At 38.3% G+C, this 19,147-nt stretch overlaps 3 protein-coding genes across 5 annotated transcripts; 1 reads left to right on the forward strand and 2 right to left on the reverse strand.

Annotated features, from left to right (window-relative positions):
* Positions 1-296: 296 nt before the first annotated feature.
* LOC113094763 (short transient receptor potential channel 4-associated protein-like) lies at positions 297-10,789 on the reverse strand. Its single transcript, XM_026260420.1, has 19 exons — positions 10,613-10,789; positions 10,217-10,345; positions 9,994-10,110; positions 9,093-9,150; positions 8,910-8,965; positions 8,680-8,808; positions 8,231-8,432; positions 7,919-8,104; positions 7,670-7,812; positions 6,558-6,686; positions 6,404-6,462; positions 6,211-6,312; positions 6,021-6,104; positions 5,837-5,927; positions 5,195-5,335; positions 4,993-5,104; positions 4,783-4,895; positions 1,116-1,322; positions 297-1,027 (listed from the first exon to the last, which is right to left on the reverse strand). Exons 1-19 carry the CDS (start codon positions 10,733-10,735, stop codon positions 890-892), a joined length of 2,319 nt encoding a protein of 772 aa, XP_026116205.1. The 5' UTR covers positions 10,736-10,789; the 3' UTR covers positions 297-889.
* Positions 10,790-11,665: 876 nt separating this feature from the next.
* Positions 11,666-13,855, forward strand: LOC113094723 (epithelial membrane protein 3). 3 transcript variants are annotated; one of them, XM_026260343.1, is made up of 5 exons: positions 11,666-11,896; positions 12,627-12,744; positions 12,861-12,963; positions 13,051-13,191; positions 13,307-13,855. In XM_026260343.1, exons 2-5 carry the CDS (start codon positions 12,667-12,669, stop codon positions 13,480-13,482), a joined length of 498 nt encoding a protein of 165 aa, XP_026116128.1. In that variant the 5' UTR covers positions 11,666-11,896; positions 12,627-12,666; the 3' UTR covers positions 13,483-13,855. The 3 variants fall into 3 exon arrangements, with proteins under 3 accessions (XP_026116128.1, XP_026116129.1, XP_026116127.1); XM_026260344.1 differs by having other exon boundaries at positions 12,642-12,744; XM_026260342.1 differs by having other exon boundaries at positions 11,668-11,896; positions 12,652-12,744.
* Positions 13,856-14,131: 276 nt separating this feature from the next.
* Positions 14,132-18,881, reverse strand: LOC113094687 (NSFL1 cofactor p47-like). Its single transcript, XM_026260294.1, has 9 exons — positions 18,723-18,881; positions 18,134-18,231; positions 17,979-18,047; positions 17,450-17,618; positions 17,247-17,342; positions 17,061-17,170; positions 16,652-16,789; positions 15,120-15,287; positions 14,132-15,030 (listed from the first exon to the last, which is right to left on the reverse strand). The coding sequence occupies exons 1-9, from the start codon at positions 18,822-18,824 to the stop codon at positions 14,868-14,870; spliced, it is 1,113 nt and encodes a 370-aa protein (XP_026116079.1). The 5' UTR covers positions 18,825-18,881; the 3' UTR covers positions 14,132-14,867.
* Positions 18,882-19,147: the final 266 nt, after the last annotated feature.

Consider the following 19,147-nt stretch of genomic DNA (forward strand, 5'->3'; position numbering starts at 1 on the left):
ATGGTAACCACAAATTAACCATGTTTTTTCTACACTAACCATAGTTTAAAACACTGCCTCTCTGGAATGGGTGTTGTTTTTGAATTATTAAGAAAGAATAACTTGCTTAATTGTGTTTATCAGCTTTAAAAAAAAAAAGTGTAATTACATGAAATATGAAGTCAAATCTTATCTTTAAATAATCACAAAAAAGTTCAAATCTTAAACCTGGCTCTAAATCCCCTGCAGTACCATGAAAGACCTGATTTTAACCGATTACTTAGTTTACTGCTGTAGACATACAGACAGAAACATGCTTGTGATAAAACGGCTTTATTTTCTTTTGATGATTCTGTGTCACTCTGTTAATTCGGGGCTGAAAAGTAAAATTTTTAGGTCAAGTGAGAACTACATACATAATAACATAAATATACAGGTAGTATGTAAACTACGCCAATCGCCAATATTAGACATTCGAATGTCCCTGAAATAGTTTTTTTCACAGTTAGAAGCAGTGAGGCTCTTCCTGACTACCAGGAGTTCGTAATTTCTGGATGTGTAAAACAAGCCAACCTTCAGGGGGCGAGAGAGCTCAGCACTAGAGAACAAGACCGCTGTAACTCTATGGACCATTTGAAAAACATCCACAACCCTTGTGCCACTGCAAACACAAACACACCTGGCATTACATATTCCCAACAACATTCATTTCATATGTAACACTTTGAGCCAACACACATTCATGCTATTGCACACAAGCAGATCAATACCCTCGGCGCCATGAATACCCAGATACACTTGCACCCACACAATCATACACCTATTCTGTGATGCATCTGAATGGACTAGGTCTTATAAACTTAGGCATGATGTAATTCTGATGTAAAGAGAGTCCTCTCAGTCTCTATAGTCACAGCTCCAGGAAGTCTCTGTCCAGGTCCCTGTAGGCTTCATCAATGTAGGACGCAATAGCACAGCCAGGACTTCTACCAGAGCCTAGAAGCACTGAGACCGTCTCCTTCCAGTAGGTGAAGGGAATACAAGAGCTCTGTGTTTGGAAAGAGACAGAAAGGTAATGCATTAACAGCTCATGAGAGTGACGGATGTGTGTGTTTGGTTAATGGAGCCGAGCTCACGTTCTCCAGGCAGGTGCTGTCCTTGTCCTTGTTGAGGTAGTGGTGCTGCCAGAAGCGCAGCAGGTTGTGGAAGTTGTTGAGCAGGTAGCCGGGGTATTTCTCGGCATATTCCTTCTCTTGCAGTGCGCTCAGGTAGAAAGGCAACTTGGCCCTCCTCCGTGCCAGCATCAGAATCAAAAGACTGGTGTTCAGACAGCTCACGTTCTCCTATGATTGATTAAAACCAAGGCAATCAGTTTTAAAGGGGACATGTTCTTTTTTTGCATTTCGTACAATTTCTGGCATGTCTTCCAGCTCAGAAAACTGAAATATATTCATACATAGTGTCGACGCCCCATGGAAGAGAGGGGTGGGGTGAGCAATAAAAGAGGACCCCTTTAATGGGCAATGATATATAATAAATGAAATCTTAAAAATCAAGGTTTCAACACTTGCTCAAATGTGATCTTTGTATTAACTATTGTTGGTTTTGATGAATCTAAAACTGTCAAGTAGGGCTGGACGATTAATCGAAAAGTAATCGAAACCGAAATTAACCGACGTCATTTTCCCATGTCGTTATTTCGGTTATTTCCTGTTAATACTTCCCCCTTAAAAGCATGTGTAGCCACATGATTCTACCAGTCAGTGGCATAAAAGCAAAACACGGAGGTGAACGCCGGTTCAACACATAGTGATGGTGCGCGAACGGTGAGCCTTGAGTCTTCACTTCACTTTGTCAGTTGTATTTGTTTTATGGTTTGGACGTTCAAGCGATTAGATGAATTAGACGGATGTGTATTATTATATAGAGCTACCATGTTCGCGCAGCTGCATTGTGGCAAGAAAACTCATAGCTGTGAAAACTGCGCGCACAGAGGAACACAGATGTCAGCGCTGTCCTGTGATTTATCACTAAAGTATCTTAGAATCTTAAAACTTATTATAGCATATCTTTCTACTTTTGAAGGAACTAGGCTATTTAAAACCCCCAGCTTCACAATAATATAGAGACGGTATGACTAATTCACACACGCAATCACTCGTACTGGTACTGTTTACCTTTAATCTTTATTTGTCTCTTACACCGAGCAATAATATATAAGAAATGTTATGAACATAGATAAAATAACTGCTGATAGTGAGCTATGATCGTTATTTCAATAGGAAAAAATATCCCACCTTTAGTAGTCGATCTCAACCGTCTGGCTGAGGCCAGTCTATAAAGATTTCAGGACATTTGAAAGAACGCCGCTGCGTGTCGACACGAAAACTTATCATTTTCACGTGATATAAAGCCTTGCCACTTGCAAATGTAACCATTCAAAAGACTTTAAAGCATTCCAACACAAGACACAAAAAGCACAGGTGCACACGTGGAGAGAGAGCCGCGTCTCACGGACAGCAACAATGAACTGACCTCTCATTTGCAAAGTTCTCATTTAAGTTCCTCCTGCACCTCAACGAACAAAAACAAATCGCAGTTTAAACAAACTGAAAAGAATGTGTAAGAGCCCACTTCAGCACTGCGGTGTTCTGGTGTTCAGGCTCATGCAGAGAGAGGCGTCTTAAAACACTTGAACACCGAATTTGTCTGTTTTTGCTCTTGTACCGACAAATACAAAAAAATATGTGAAAATACCCATCTTGGATACATGTTCGAAAAAACTGTCTGTTATGTATTAAGATAAAGTAAACAGTTGAGAAAAAAACGTATTTGTTTTATATTGGATGCATTCATTGTTTCTTAAAGTGACCGCGCCTAATAGGGCTTGGGCGCCCCGTTCCATTCTGGGACGTGGCGGGCATGTTGATGAACAAATAAACAGAACGAACATACAAATTAAACACTTTCAAACAGGGGCCACTGGTACAACCTGAACCGGGATCCCGCAAACCCTAACTTTGGCCCTGTTTACAGTACAAACCTTGTAAGTGAACCATGTGGGCAAAAAAACTAAACAGAAACTAAATAATCGTTCAATAATCGTAATCGAGGTAAAGTGTTCAATTAATTCGAGGTTTTCACTTTAGGCCATAATCGTCCAGCCCTATGTCAACGATTAATCGACAACTAAGTAAGTGTCAATAAGAAATGCAATCGATTATAAATGATCATAATCACACCTATTTATTTTACAATCCTACTACTAGGCTTTTACTTAGACGAAAAACCTCTTTCATTCAGGTGAGAAAACTGGTGTTTTGAGTGGCATTTGCACATCCTGCCGGTGACTGCCACTGCAATAGATGCATTTTGCAGTATTAAGGTTAACGATTAATTGATCCTTAATTGAAATGATCGAAAATTGACATCTCTAATTGAAACCAGTACTAACAAGACATATGAATGTACTTATCTTAAACATTATTTCAGGACGATTATATTATAGTTATTATAGAAAACAATTTTTTTACATTCAGAAATGAAAAACCTCACGTCACCCTACATGCATGTATGCATTGCATTTTTGGCTTAGTCATTATACAGCTGTTTAAAGTAATGCAAAAATACTGTTGAACACCGAGAAATCAAAATAATAGCCAAATAATTTGAAATCTAGAGAGGAGCTCAGCTAAAACACGTCTACTCCTTACGATGCTTTAATATGTGGCCCTACTGAAGCTCACTGTATATAATGTATATGATATATCTCATATATAGTAGATAATAGGGCTGCATGATTAATCAAATGCGATTAATCGCGATTGTCATCGGAGGCGATATAATCGTAGGATTATGAAATAGACTAAATCGTTCTCAGTTATGACAGCTGCGTATCTTCTCAGTGAACTATGGTTCTGTGTAGTAAATGCTGCTCCATCTGCGAGCACGTGAAAATACCACATTTAATAATGTTTTAACTCCAAATTCACTTCATAACGTCAGTCGAGTGTTTAAAATAAATCCTTCTGTGAGATGATGCTGCTTCTTAATCAGAATAATTAAGGCACACAATATTTCATTGAATTCTAAGCAATGATAATGATAATGTCGATTAGCATTTCATTATAGATATACTCAGATAAATCATTTATTGCCATAGTCGTGTGTTTATTAGTCACACTGAATCAATAAAAGCAGTTAAATCTTTTGTTTAATCAGCTGCAGCGATAGGCATTTCCTGGATTTCTTCTTCGGGGCATATTTGGATTTTCAGCGTGAGAGTGCACTCTGTATTCGGATGGAGATTTACTACATTTAAAATTAAATAAAATTAATGCATTTAGCAGACGCTTTTACCCAAAGCGACTTACAGTGCATTCAGGCTATCAATTTTTACCTATCATGTGTTCCCGGGGAAATCGAACCCCCAACCTTGCTCTACCAATTGAGCTACAGGAACACTGACCACAGAACTGTGCTTCACTGAAATATACGCATGAAAATCACAGCTTCAGCCTAATCGCGATTTATTGCCTTTGCGAAACAAAAAAAACTCCCAAACTATTACTGGTAACTACTTTTACACTGAAAGCTACAACTCTCAGAGGAACAAATACAGCAGAACTGTGAACAGTCATCCACTCAATTGCACAAAAATTATTACTTCAAAAAGTAGACTGACGTACGGGTAAAAAGGATTTCAGCTCAAATGAAATGGATCTCTTTTGCTACAGCTCATGTGCCTGTGATTAACCTTCCTGTGTCAATGTTGGCAAAAACAAATGAGATCTTATGACTTGCCTGAGTGAGGGTTTGGACATTGATGATGCTGGTCAGTCTAAAAAGGAAGGACAACCTGTTTTCCACTTGAGCCATGTAGGACAAGAGGCGACACTCTGAAAACACTTCAGCCACTGAGAAAAAGAAATATATAAATATATGTTATTTATGTAATGCTCTCGTTTTTCATCCATCTCTCAATTAACTGTTCGATCACTTTCTGAGTCAAACCTTTCACATCTTCAGTCTGGCTCTCAAAGTGGTCTAGAGACAGGACGATACATCGCACCAGCATGTTAGAGTCCACCAGAGAGCTGTTGATCTGAGTCAGGAACATCTGAAACTGAGGCGTCAAAAGATTTGAGATCTACTGGATCATTTCAGTGTCTGTCTGCCATAAGAAACATCATAAAGGGTCTGACGGTAAACCCACCTTCTCCTCACTGTTGACATATTTGTTAAATCTTTTGAAAGCATCGATGTTGAACTTCATGAGCTCACCAAGTAGGTCAAAGTAGCTCTGAAGGACGTCATGTGACTTGCAGCCACTGTCGACGATGCAATATAGAATGTGCTGAAAGAAGAAAATGATGAGATAACTTAATAGTCCTGTAACTGTTGTTCAAAAGTTTGGTAAGTTTTCGAAAGTTGTCTCATGCTCATGGAGGCTGCATTTATTTGATTTAAAGTAAATAATACTGTGAACTATTATTACAATCTGAAATAACTGATTTCTCTTTTAATATATTTTAAAATGTCATTTATTCCTGTGATTAATTTTCTGCACCATTATCTAGTCTTCAGTGTCACATGCTAAAATGCTGATTTGGTGAACAAGAAACATTCTCATTATTATCAATGTAGAAAACAGTTGTGCTGCTTAGTGTTTCTGTGGAAAACATTATATATATTTTTTAAAGGATTTTCGGGCATTTTTATTTGAAACAGAATTCTGTTGTTACATCATAGATGTCTTGAACGTAGCATTTGATTAATTTAATGTATCCTTGCTAAAAAAAAAAAAACACGTATAGAAGTGAAAGTGTGTGTTCACACAGACACACGTTTTGCTCACCTCTAACAAGCCTCTTCTGAGAAGGAAAACTTGATCGGCATATGATGGCGTTCCTCTCAGAAAACTCTCCACTGCTCTTGCCTGCCAAAACCTGAAGCGAGTTGTGTCGAAGACATCGAGAGAATTGGCACTGAACCAGTCAATGTTGAAAGAAGACATTACTAACTGTAACTGAAGATCTTACCTGAAAGAAGAATCAATTGGCTCTTTCTTCATGACCGAGATTAACCGTGTAAGAAGACCTTTTTTACCATCACAGACAAGGTTTCTGTAAACCAATTAACCAAAGTTAATGTAAACCAATTTACCAGCCTTTCAAAACTTAAGAATAAGGAAGCAATCAATTAATATGATATGTAAAAGGGTCCTCATGCCTGTCTGTGTTATTCAGTGCCTCCATTTCAATGATGTTTGCATTCAGGTAGATGTCACTCAGTTCATTCAGCTCCTGTCCACTAAGAAGAAGGTATTTATTCCTGTGAACAATACAGAAAACTCTTAATATCAGTCCAGTTGATTTTTCTCTGTCTCTTATAATTTAGTGTCGCGTCTCTTTGTGATACCCACTCATGGTGGTCACTGAAGCTCTGCAGCAGCCGGAGGAACTGGATCTTGAAGGAGATCTCCTGATGCAGAGGGGAAAAGAGCTGGATTCTCACACTGTAGCCAACCATATGAAAGTCAATGAAATGAGTCAGAGAGTAATAAGGCTGCTCCTTACTGGACTGCAGTCACAGTTCTGGTTCTGCAGATGTAGGACGTGACCAGAAGTCTGTCTTCTCCAGATCAGTTCATCAAACAGGTTATTGAGACCTGGAATTAACTTGAACTCTGCCAACATTCTGTGAACCTGAGTCACAAGAGTCAAAAAACGGTTTCAAAATACTCTACCATTCAAAAGTTAAGGGTCACTACGATGTTTTTCTTTTTGAAAGACAAGAAAGACTTCACAATCCTTTTTAAACACTGATAAATATAATGTTTCTTGAGCAAACTAGCATATTAGAAGGATGACACTGAAGACTGTATGAAGACATTTACAATCCAGCATCATAATAATGAAAATTCAGCTTTGAAACCACAGCATAATTTACATTTAAATAGAAAACAGTTACTTTCTTTTGTAATGTTCCATAATAAAAATGACTGTTTAACTATATTTTTTTATCATCAACGACTTCTTTCAAAACTGCAAAAAAATTATACCAAGCCCAAACTTCTGAAGGGTTAATTTTATATACATAAACGCATACATTTATATATACAGTACAGACCAAAAGTTTGGACACACCTTCTCATTCAAAGAGTTTTCTTTATTTTCATGACTATGAAAATGGTAGAGTCACACTGAAGGCATCAAGGGCTATTTGACCAAGAAGGAGAGTGACCTGGCCTCCACAGTCACCGAACCTGAACCCAATCGAGATGGTTTAGGGGTGAGCTGGACCGCAGACAGAAGGCAAAAGGGTCAACAAGTGCTAAGCATCTTTCAGGGAACTCCTTCAAGACTGTTGGAAGACCATTTCAGGTGACTACCTCTTGAAGCTCATCAAGAGAAAGCCAAGAGTGTGCAAAGCAGTAATCAAAGCAAAAGGTGGCTACTTTGAAGAACCTACAATATGACATATTTTCAGTTGTTTCACACTTTTTTGTTATGTATATAATTCCACATGTGTTAATTCATAGTTTTGATGCCCTAAGTGTGAATCTACAATTTTCATAGTCATGAAAATAAAGAAAACTCTTTGAATGAGAAGGTGTGTCCAAACTTTTGGTCTGTACTGTACATATACATGTACTAAATTCACAATCACTTCAATCCCATCACATTACCTGATTTCTCTGTCGGCCCATGAGCAGCACACACAGCACGTAGAGAACCTCCACTTTGTACATGATCTCGTGCATGATCTTCATAGATTGGGGCAGCCTGTGTCTGAGTGGACTAGAGGACAGGGAGCTCTCATCAGATGACTCTGAAAGACAGCCAATCAGAGTGGGTCAGACCAAATAACGGCCAAGAATGTATGGAGAAGAACGCAGCTAATAGAAAAAAAAGCAAGAGAGAGAAGAGGATCTCACCTGTACTGCTCTGCTCTGCCTCCTCAATCGCTAACTGCATGAGAGCATCCATTACCAGTGCATTGTCAAGCCAGCTGTGCCAGTCCTCCAGCTCCAGCCGGGCAGAGGCATCTGCCGTCTCTGTAACTTTCCGTGTGGCGAGCTTACAAAGTCGCTCAATAAAGCCTGGGATATTCACCAGAGACACTGCAGAAAGATCAAAACTAATGTGTGATAACACGACACTGTAATGGTAAATTACTATTTTAAATGAGGGCATTTATAACACTGTCACCATCAATGCCAACATTAACAGCAGTTGTGTTTTCTAACCCTGGTTGCTCTCAGCGCGTGATGGGCATGTGCTGGTCTTTTGCTGGGTGCTGCGGGCCAGGAGGGTGTGTTTGTCATCTACACCCACGTCTGGCTCTGATATGGTGACTGAGAGGATACGACAGAAGTTGGCCAGCTGCTGCTGGTTGAAGCTCTGGACCAAACTGGCCAAGTTGGGAATTTCTTCAAGCTGGATTATTTCCTAAGGTTTAAACAGCAAAAAATTAATGGATAAAAGGTATGGATAAAAATTCCGGAAAAAAAAATGAACACACACAAAACACTTGTAATACAGGTTGAAATTAAATGTATTCCTGTGATGACCAGGTTGAATTTTTATTAAATGGTCTTAGTATCACTTTTGATCCATTTATAATTCGCCATTCCTGAATAAAAGTGTTCATTTCTTTCAGAACATAATTATACTGAACCCAAACTTTGGCTTTTACCTTCCGGACACTCAGAATGTCCTCAATAAGGGTGGCAGTTTGTAGGAAAACCTTTTTATTCGACATGAGACTGAAAAGGAACATGACAAAATCCTCCCTCGCTGCAAGGCTTTTTGTAACGCCCTCTGTCTGCCGGAAAAAAGCAGATGTTACTCATAAAGAAACTAACTTAATAATTCATAATTATTATTTCTGTCCTTTCAGAGTCATGCACATTTCTTTATACTTACGCATATACAGCAGTTGTACAGGACGTTTAGACAATCCTTGATGAGATCATCACTCACTGAAAACAATGAAGCAAACCCTTAATGACTGGGATAGGATAGATTACTGAAAAAAAAACTAACATAATTGCTGTCCTTAAATTATGGAAATAAAGAAACTTGAATTTAATATTTAAATTGGCTTACATATGGGTAGGTCTCCCTGTACTGTGAGCGTTGGCCGCATCAGAATCTCTACAAATAACTGTAGACGAATGACAAAAGCTTACTAAGTACCTCACAAATCTGCATTCTGCAATTATGATCATTATTATAGTTCCAGTCAAACTGGTTTCTTTTCATTTCATATATTATGATTCCAAGCAGGTAAAGTGCTGGTTGTAATAATTTGTAAGAGTTCAGTTTCTGCTGTCTTTTCCACGCAGCGAGAGCGGAATAAGAAGACAAAGCTAAGAACATGCAGCACAGCGCTTGGTGAGAAGATTTTGCCGCTTAAGTTCTTGTGAGTATCAGTGTCATAAAAAAAAAAAACCAAGTGTTACAATATTTTACTGATGGATGAAAACAGAGCATGATGGCATGATGGGAAACTCAGTATATCAAAGTGCCAACTTTGTCCATTTCTAAATCTACAGCGGTTTAATATCAGAAAATGATCGCAATAATATTCATTAACGTTCAAAGTCATTCTAATATGTCTTTTTGGTGCTCAAGAAACTCTTCTTATTATCTATGTTGAAAACAGTTGAGCTGTTGTGTTTAATATTTTTTGTGTAAACTTATATTTTTTTTCAGGATTCTTTAAAGAAAAGAAATGTAAAAGAAAAGCATTTTGTTAAAACATAAATCTTTTATAATATTTTCAGTGTGTTTACTGTCCATTTTGATCAATTTAATGCATCCTTACTGACTAAAAGTATTAATTTAATAAAAAATAAAAAAATCCTTCTGATCCTAAACTTTTTGCACAATACCGTACAGTTTTACAGGCTCTCTGAGTTTTCGATCAAGCACAATTAACAACTAAAAACTTGAGAAATACGAATAATAACTTACATGAACGTCTGAAAACAACATATTTACTCACATCGACTCCTCCGAACAAGTGAAACGTATGTGTATTGGGTGAGATCGACTCCTTTGGTGTTTTGCGTTCCTCTGTGACAAATGACATGGCCTCCATAGACAGCAAAGATGACAGTTCCTGCATCATAAATCACAAAACAACTCAATTAACATCTGATCACAAATTACACAAATAGGTTTCAGGCGATGCATTTTGTGCGAACAGACAAGGAAACTTTGAATACCATGACAATGCTGTGGATCTTGGAGAGCTCGCTGTTGGGATGGCTGTTCTCGTGAAGTCTCCTCAATAACACTGGTATCCCCTGCCATTGAGCTCTTTTATCTCTCTCTTCGAGCAGAGCCACAGGAACCTGTATTTGACAACACAATCACAACATTGAACACACACCGCATACATACTTCAGATAAGATAAACGAGTCAGGCACTTTATTATTACTCTTCTTATTACCATATATTATTTTAGGACTAAGTACCTTGAGTAAATAATACTGTCGAAATGCTATGTATTTTTGTCTGAGAGTAATTTTATTGATGACTCTCCAAGGCCTCGTATGTAAACAGTGTTTGAGAAACGCTTCGGAGGTTGTTTAGAGCTTCGTGCAATTTAAAATCTCACCTGGGACCCTCTAGTCAACCCAGCACCAGTGACTGGGCCCTGTCGGATTTTAATAAAAATGTTTTTGCATGAATTCCCTCTACTTGCTTGGGTCCGTGGAAACCCAGAGCTCCTTGTCGCCATCGCTGTCCCTCTGACGCTGTGACGTTGAGAGGCTTCCAACGAACGCAGCAGGGATGACAGAGTTAATGCTGCTCCCTACTGGACTGGCGTGGGAACTACAAGCAGCGGAAACCGCTGTCCATTTCATCTTAGTCTTAAAAACAAAATATGTTTTTTTATATTCAAATACTCAAAACAAAAGAAATAATATTCTTTCGATATATTTGGAAAGTCATAATATGTATATGTATACTTAGAAACAACAACAACAACAATAATAAAAATAAACGAAAATAATATTTTGACATACTATTAAATCACAAAAGTATTTGCACTTCAAATAATAATTAATAAGTACTAAATTATAATTAATAATAAAACGAATATTAATATAATATATTTCTACTCTTTTTAAACTAGTGAACAGAAAGCATTTAAGGTTGTAATGTAGGCTACAGTAATGTAAGTCACTGATTATTTTTTTAAGCTAAACCATTACCATTATAATTTTCTATTATTTTTCATTATAATGATTTAGATATTATTTAAATTATTTAAATACATTCGATTATTTGATATACTTTTTGAAATGCCAGATGAAAAAAACGTTTACTTTATAATTCTTGCAAACCAATACAATGGACAGATGCTTTTAGTTACGTTAAGATTGTGAATGCATAATAACAGATATACTGATATTATAAAATAGATTTTTTTTTTTCCTGGTCCATGACATTTACTGTTCACTGAATGAGAAATAAACATGGAGGTTCCTGTAGTTTTCCCAATTTAGGTAGCTTTCCCTTCCCTGTTAAATGACCATTACTCCATCTCTTGGGCAGTGATGAATGAAACATCATTAAAGCAGATTGAAGTTCTGATAGAAGCCCATAGGAGCACAGTGCACACCCTCTGAGATGATAAACGACTAGCAAGGAAAGAGAGACGTGTGCTCATGCTCATGCATTTCCTGAACACACAAGAAGCATCTGATGGGACTGTGTGCAGGACAACAGCACTAACTCAACGGCAAGGGAATGGGCGTTTGCTGAGGCTGACCCCCCAAAATATCCTCCAGTTTACTGGAGCTAAAAAAGGGAGGAGAGAAGCAACAGACCTGAAGAAACAAGGGAAGAGTCAACACATAGTGTATTTTCCTCTGCTGGATTTGGATCACATTTGGTGAGTTCATCTTTTATTTGGTCTGCTTTTACTATTGTCTATGGTTTGAAATGATAAAATATAGTTATAAAAACAAAACTTGAACTATAAAGTACAACAGCATAACACTTTACCACATCACACTCTGCTGTGAAAATGACACGACTTTAACAAGGAATGAACTTGTGCTTGAAAATAATCTTATAATTGTATAATAATCTAAAGTCTGAATGATGTTTTTTTGTTAGTGTAACAATCTCACAGAATTATTAAAGGCAGGTTCTGGGAGTCTGACTTTGCCAAGGGCTGTTCTTCTCTAGTTTTGACCTAAGGAAAAACATGGCGTGTCTCAAGACTTAGAAAAGTCTGAATGAGTGCCTTCATTTCTCAGCTCTGGACTTCAGCCATAGACAGTTTACTTAGTATTTATTACTTCCTGCCCTTTTCCAGCTTGACGTTTTAGCAAAAGCAGAACTGTTAAACCTAATATATATATATATGAACACAATTATATAATAAATCTAAAAATAATATTTTAAATATTTTTGAGCTAATATAATAAAACAATAATAATACATACATAAATTATATGTTTTCTAAATAGCATAACATAAAAAAAATATTTAAACAATTTTAAGTGAAATGTGTTTATAAACAATATAATAGTAATAATACATAAACTATACCTAAAACATTTGACCCGTTTTTGAAAAGTGACATATGCGCCCTGATTTACAACACACAAATACAGATGTGACAGTTCCAGATGTTGACAGGTGCTGTTGATCACCATGGCGTCGCTTCTGATGTTTGTCACACTGCTTCATCTCATCACACTGGCGGTGCTCTTCATCGCCACCATGGAGAAGGCAAGTATTTGAAACTTTGCAACAAACAATGCCCAAAAACGATTTGATCATTTCTTCAGAATGGTCTGCATATGTCTGAAATCATTAATGCATATTTAATCTTCTATATGGTTCAGTCCTGGTGGGTTTGGGACGGCACAGAAAACTCAGACCTCTGGTACAACTGCAGATTTGACAATGAAACGGAGGCATGGTCCTGTGAATCATCAAAGGAGACGGGTAAAATAATTGATTTAAGCACAAATGCACTCTTAACATACATCACCACTGTTTAAAGCAGAACTGTCTCTGTTTTGTTTCCATCAGAGTGGCTTCAAGCTGTCCAGGTTCTGATGATCCTGTCAGTGGTTTTCTCTGCCATCTCATTCCTGATATTCCTGGGACAACTCTTCACCATATCTAAAGGAGGACTCTTTTACCTCACCGGCGTCTGCCAGGCATTTGCAGGTAAGTGCTTCAACTAAATGTGCTGTATCTCTCGAGGTTACCATCTCCAGCCCAAGCTAAATCACATAAACACCCGTTGCTCTGAAATAGATAATAGATTGTTCTGTCTTCTCAGGCCTCAACGCCTTCACCGCTGCGCTCATTTACACTCTGCACAATAAAGAAATCCTTCAGGACTCGCGGGAGTTGAGCTCGGGACACTTCGGGTACTGCTTCTACTTGGCGTGGGTTTGTGTGCCTCTGCTCCTGTGCAGCGGAGTCATGTACATCCATCTGCGCAAAAGGGAATAGAAACGAGTCTCCTGAAAACAAATAGACAAGTCATGTGAAGAATGTTTGCTGTTGACATACTCTACTGATTGATTATAGACTTTATGATAGCTTATTTAGACTGTATTTAGCCATATATAAATATACACAGCTGAAATATGGCCACAACACAACCCATGCTGAAGGGCAGCACAGCTTAGTTAACTCTTAAAGGGCAACCACGACTAATCTATCTGATTAGCTGAATTATATATAATTTAATAATAGGGGCCATGTAACTTAATCTTGTTTCATACTCAAGGGATACTTGTACACATTATAGTGGTATCCATAGGCTAGAGTTTTAAGGTGTATTTTTATAAATAAATTTGATTAAGAGATTAATGTCTGATTTCAATTTCATTATCGTGTGAAAAAATTCTTTACTAATACACTTCAAGACGGTTGACTTCACAGACCTTGGGAGTGCATGACAAACTCATGACTCCAGTTTCTGAACTAATAGCTTCCATCACGCCGTCTAGCATGATCTTACAACAAACAAAGCTTTCAAAAACAAACCGTTTCCTGACATGCAAAGGTCACTTTTTTTATTGGGGAAGTAAATGTAGGATATCAGCACCTGGTGGTGCCATACTCTGAAACACTCCAAAAAACAACAACAACAAAGTGTTCTCCAATGCCAGACAAAGGGGTTTAATATCAGGTTCAGCACAGCTCACAATCACACAATATCTCCAGAATTCTAGTCAGTTTCTGCATAGAATACAAGAAGGCCACTGATGTGTTCACCAGCAGCAGTGTCCAAGACAGAAGTTGGCTCTTAATTTTATTATTTTAGAATCAAGCTAAATATAATCATAAAAAAAATCAATATAGTGTGACACTCTAAATAACAAAAAGCCTAAAACATCATAAATGAAAGATTGTGTTGTGTAAAAAAAAAAAAAAAAAAAAAAAAAGTTTTGATCATTGACAGTTGAGGTTGATCTGGGGCTAGATTATAAGGCTACTTTAACTTTAATGACAGTTTTGAGAGATGAATCACAGAGAGAGGAATACAATTGAGGAGGAGGTAAAGCAAAGCAGCGTATAGCTGGATGTCAAAACTCTTCAGAAAGCTCTTTATTTCAATCTGAATGTGTTCAGCAGTTATTCTAAAACTGTCAAATTTGTTAGTTCTTCTCTTCGGTTCCTCCCTCTGTCCCTTTAACTGTCTCACAGTGAAACTGCTTCACCTTCGTTTCCATTTTTGCTTAATCAGAAACACCCACCACCCCAAAACTGTCACAGAGGAATAACAAATCACTAAAGAAAACAAAATTAAGTAATCAGAAGTCCTTTTCAGTCCCCCGTATCTTCAACTCCAGAGTGCTTTAATAAAGCTAGATCATCGGGTGACTCTGTCACTTTATCCGCTGCACAATGACGGCGTTCAGCAGGTTGGCCTCCTTCAACGTCTGGCTCTCGTCCGTCAGCTCCTTGTTGGGGAAAGTCGTCATGAGAACGAACTCGGTGGCAGCTAAAGCCGGGCGAGCGCTTGCCACAAACTGACGCACATCAGACACCCTGTGATGCAGAAAGATGGAACAAGTCAGTCATGAGGAAGATTTTCATGCTATAGGGTTCCTCTCAAAGCATTTTCACAAAGCTTTTACCTGTGGGTGTGGTTGAACTTCTGCACCAGCCGGCCTCCGTCGGCCAGTCTGATCTGGATGCTAGTGACCGGTTGAGAGCTGTCCACACTGATGGAAGCACTGGCATCAGCTTCGCTGGCGGTCTGGTCCTGCGGGATTCTCGGGAGCGACACCAACTCTGGAGTGGCACTGAGGGAGGTTTGTGTGAAATAGGAACAGTTACGCTTCAAAAGGTCAACCACATGCAAATATATAACTTATAATGAAGAAGCGACATGAAGATTACAATATACAATGAATTGTTGGAAATGCAAAGTAGCCGTCGATCTAAACAATCCACTATTTACTAGGTGCTGCATGATTAAAAACAAAAGAAAGTTGCAATATGGATTAGTACAATGAACAAATCACAAAGGCTGTGATTAAATAAATATATGCATCTTCTCAAATTTGTAACTAGAAGCTCTGTAAACCCTGCAGTTTTAGGTCAAAATAAAAGCTTTGATGGTTAAAAAAAAAGAAAAAGAAAAAAAATTATTAGTTTTGTAATTTCTTCAGTCATTCTGTAAAATAAAATGATCTTTTTTTATACTATAATAATGTTACAATTTTTTATTGTAATATACAAGTAATAACATTGTTGCTATTATTATTACAATTATTATAGTCATACTGATACTTTTGGGCCAAATTGTGCACAGCACAACAAACATGGAGCTTTAAAAAAAATAAACATTTCCCCAAAAGTAAATAAACAGCAGCAAACACATAAAGAGGAGACTGAAGGGTCTGCTAACGCCCCCTGGTGGCAAAATAGATACACTGTACCTATTAAACAAGTCTTAAAAAGTTAATATGATTGACTAATTAACCACCAATACAAATCAACAAAATATTTGTTTGTTAACTTTATCCTTTATGTTTAATACTTAAGGAGTATTTTTGTGGGTTTCAAATACGATCTATTGTCTACTTTGTATATGGTGTATTTTTCCCCTCTTTTGTATATTGTTATTTAATTTCTACTTATTCTATTTTTATTATATTTATTACCTGTCAGTGTCATTCTGTTTGTTCTGTGCAAGCTTCTGTCATCAAAACAAAATCCTCGTATGTGTAAACATACCTGGCAATAAAGCTCTTTCTGATTTTTCTGATCGTTTTTGGATTTTTATAATTATTGTACAATAGCTGTTGCAATTAGCATCAAAGATCAAATTGGCCGCTATAAGCAATGCTCCTGTCATTATGTATAATAAAGTCTTTGTTGTTGTCAGGAGTATAAAGTTCCATGCAAAAGAAAATATTATAAAACACACTACTGACGGTGTAGACAGACGCGGTCTAATCGCTGTTAATCTAAAAGCAAATTAACCGTTTAACTTCAGAAAAAAAGATGTCAAGTTACAAAAGGCTGTCAGTGATTGCTTCATTCAGTCAATAAGTTTTCCTGTCCAACAACAAGGCATTAGCCACACATGTGTTTCAGCATTAGAAAAAGTGTACTTAAGCAATGCAGCAGAAAATGAGTAATGAGGAAAGAGTTTTCTAACCTGCCAAGTTTCTGTCCTTCTCCAGTAAAAGCCTTAAAAGCAGATTTGGGTTTGGTAAAGTCTTCATCCCGATGGTCCTCCATGTCTAGGTTTACCTGTCCACCTCGGAAGCGCTGTCTCAGTTCCAGAGGAATCTCCCTGTGGAGAGAAAGAGAGAAAGAAGAGGGTTTTCTCATCTAATTTGACAGCCAGTTAGAAGAGGACTGTATAACAATGCTCAACAGGTAAGGGTTAGTCAAAGTTAATATCAAGAGGGCCCAACATAATACAATTTACGTTCTTATGGGTGCAAAGAGCACAATGAAAAATGTTGGGTGACCTGAGGGAGAACTAGAACTTCTGTTGATTAAACTAAACTTCTGCGAACTGTCAAAACAACCAAATATCAGTGAATGGATCTGGAGCTCACCCTCTACGGACCGACTCCAGGAAGAGAGCGTTCCCGGGATCACTGTAGTTCCTCAGCTCTCCGTTATCAAGACTAAACCCCGTCTTCCAGAGCTTCAGCACCACATGCACCTGTTGACACAGTACAAATCACTGTAGCTGATCTCTGGGTCTCACTGACTTCAGCAGGCACGGGCTACTGACTCACGTCTTGTGAGCCGCTGGACTGTCTCAACCCTCCTGCCACATAAGTCGACTCCTCCTCTGGTGCTGCGCCCAATCGATAACCACCACCCACAAACGGCTGAAGAATAAGCAGACAAAGTCAAACAATCACAAGAGATATGAGGGCACAATAAGCAAGCATATTATCTCTAATTTACATGATAATGTTTTCAGTGGAGGAACTACCTTGCCGGATTTGCTGGATTCTCCGGGTCCTTTGCCTGCTTTGTCAACAGGAACCGCCCCGTGCTCCTTAGCACCTTTAAACAAGTCCTCAACCACCTCATTTGGGCTTTTCTTTTTGGGAGGACCAACAATCTGCTGCCCACTGTGTTCTGAGCCACCGGCATAGAACCTGCGAGAGGAAAAGTCAGACGATCTCACTAAAATAAAACATTAGATGGTATTTGTGAGTAAACACTGAATTAAAGGCAGTGTAAAGGCAGAAGTGAGAGTATTTGTTTTATTATCTAGCGATTGAGAAAGCACCATATTACAAAGTATATGTGTATAACACTGCATGGTACCAAGAACTTTTGAGGGGTTTTCCCACTGTGTATGGTACCTACTATGTGGTACTTTTTTAAGTACCGCCTCGGTTGAGGTTCCTAGTGAGCTGTACCGATACTAAACTGTGATGTGTAAACATTGCAGATCAGTGACTGGTCACAGAGAATGGACACTACCAGCATTATTGATTACAAGAATTGATTACCTCTGGCCTTCCTCGTCACCCGTCTCGTCTTCATCCATCAGATTTCTGAAGGACGTCACTCGGTGCTCACTGAAATCAAGAGATTCCATTAAAATGTTATGACTTCAGCCATACAGCTGACACGGCAGAATTGAAAAACTTGTGGCTTGTGTTACCTTGGCCCCGTGGACCGACTGACAGAGCCGGACTCTGGCGGAGGGAGGGTGGCGATATCATCATCTCCTCCATCCTCAAAGAAATTAGCTAAAGCAAGCTGAGGACACAAGAGGAGAGAGAGCGGTCACTCACACAGACACAGACAAAACAAACCGCCCACCATCTGCCTTCAGCAGTTAGCAAATTAATCTGTTTAATATATTAACGACTTCAAAATAGCTCGATTTAATATATTTCAGGACGAAAAACGGGAACAACGGATGTAAACAAGAGCATGAGATGAGGCTAGAGCTGCTAGCTTCAGGCTGAATTTCTGTTTAAATGATACCGGCACAGTTTAAAATCTTCTTAATCAAAGTAATACTGACTACCAGATCCTGAAGCGTGAATCACATCATGTAGCGATATGATTAACCAGATAATCCATTTTAAGACAATCCTGGTGATTTTAATGAAGAGTGACTTGCACATTTCGTTAGCCGGCTATACAGTTCACTGCTGCCAGTGGAGTCCGCTGAATCCTAGTCTGCAGTGTTGGTGCTTCACAGCGTAATATTTAACTGATGAAGTGACCCGTGTGCTACTGACCTGAAGGTCCCAGCCGGCTGACTCGAGGAAGAAACGGGCTCTCTCTTCATCAACATCAGTCACAGCCACGAACCCCCTCACAGCTTCTTCATGCTCAGACATTTTGGTGTGTCACGCTCAGGAAAGATCCGACCGGAAACAGGGAACCGAAAGCTTAGTTCCGCTGTTTTGGAGCACGACGATAATAGTGTATTTTTCTGTTTTCATTTCCGTCTTTTTGTTGGATCGATGTTAATGTGATGATGATTTAGTTTTAAGTTTTAAAAGTACTTTCAAGGCGCAAAAAAAATCGACCACATATTGGTTTTCACATGTTTATTTAGTAGGCTATACGTTGGCATATTTTTTTATGTATTTAAAATATATATAGTGCAGATAATCCTATAATTGCCTGGGAAGAGTTGAGAATTCAAAGAAAAAGTCAG

Source organism: Carassius auratus, unplaced genomic scaffold (genome assembly GCF_003368295.1).
Source record: "Carassius auratus strain Wakin unplaced genomic scaffold, ASM336829v1 scaf_tig00215416, whole genome shotgun sequence".
Classification (NCBI taxonomy): domain Eukaryota; kingdom Metazoa; phylum Chordata; class Actinopteri; order Cypriniformes; family Cyprinidae; genus Carassius; species Carassius auratus.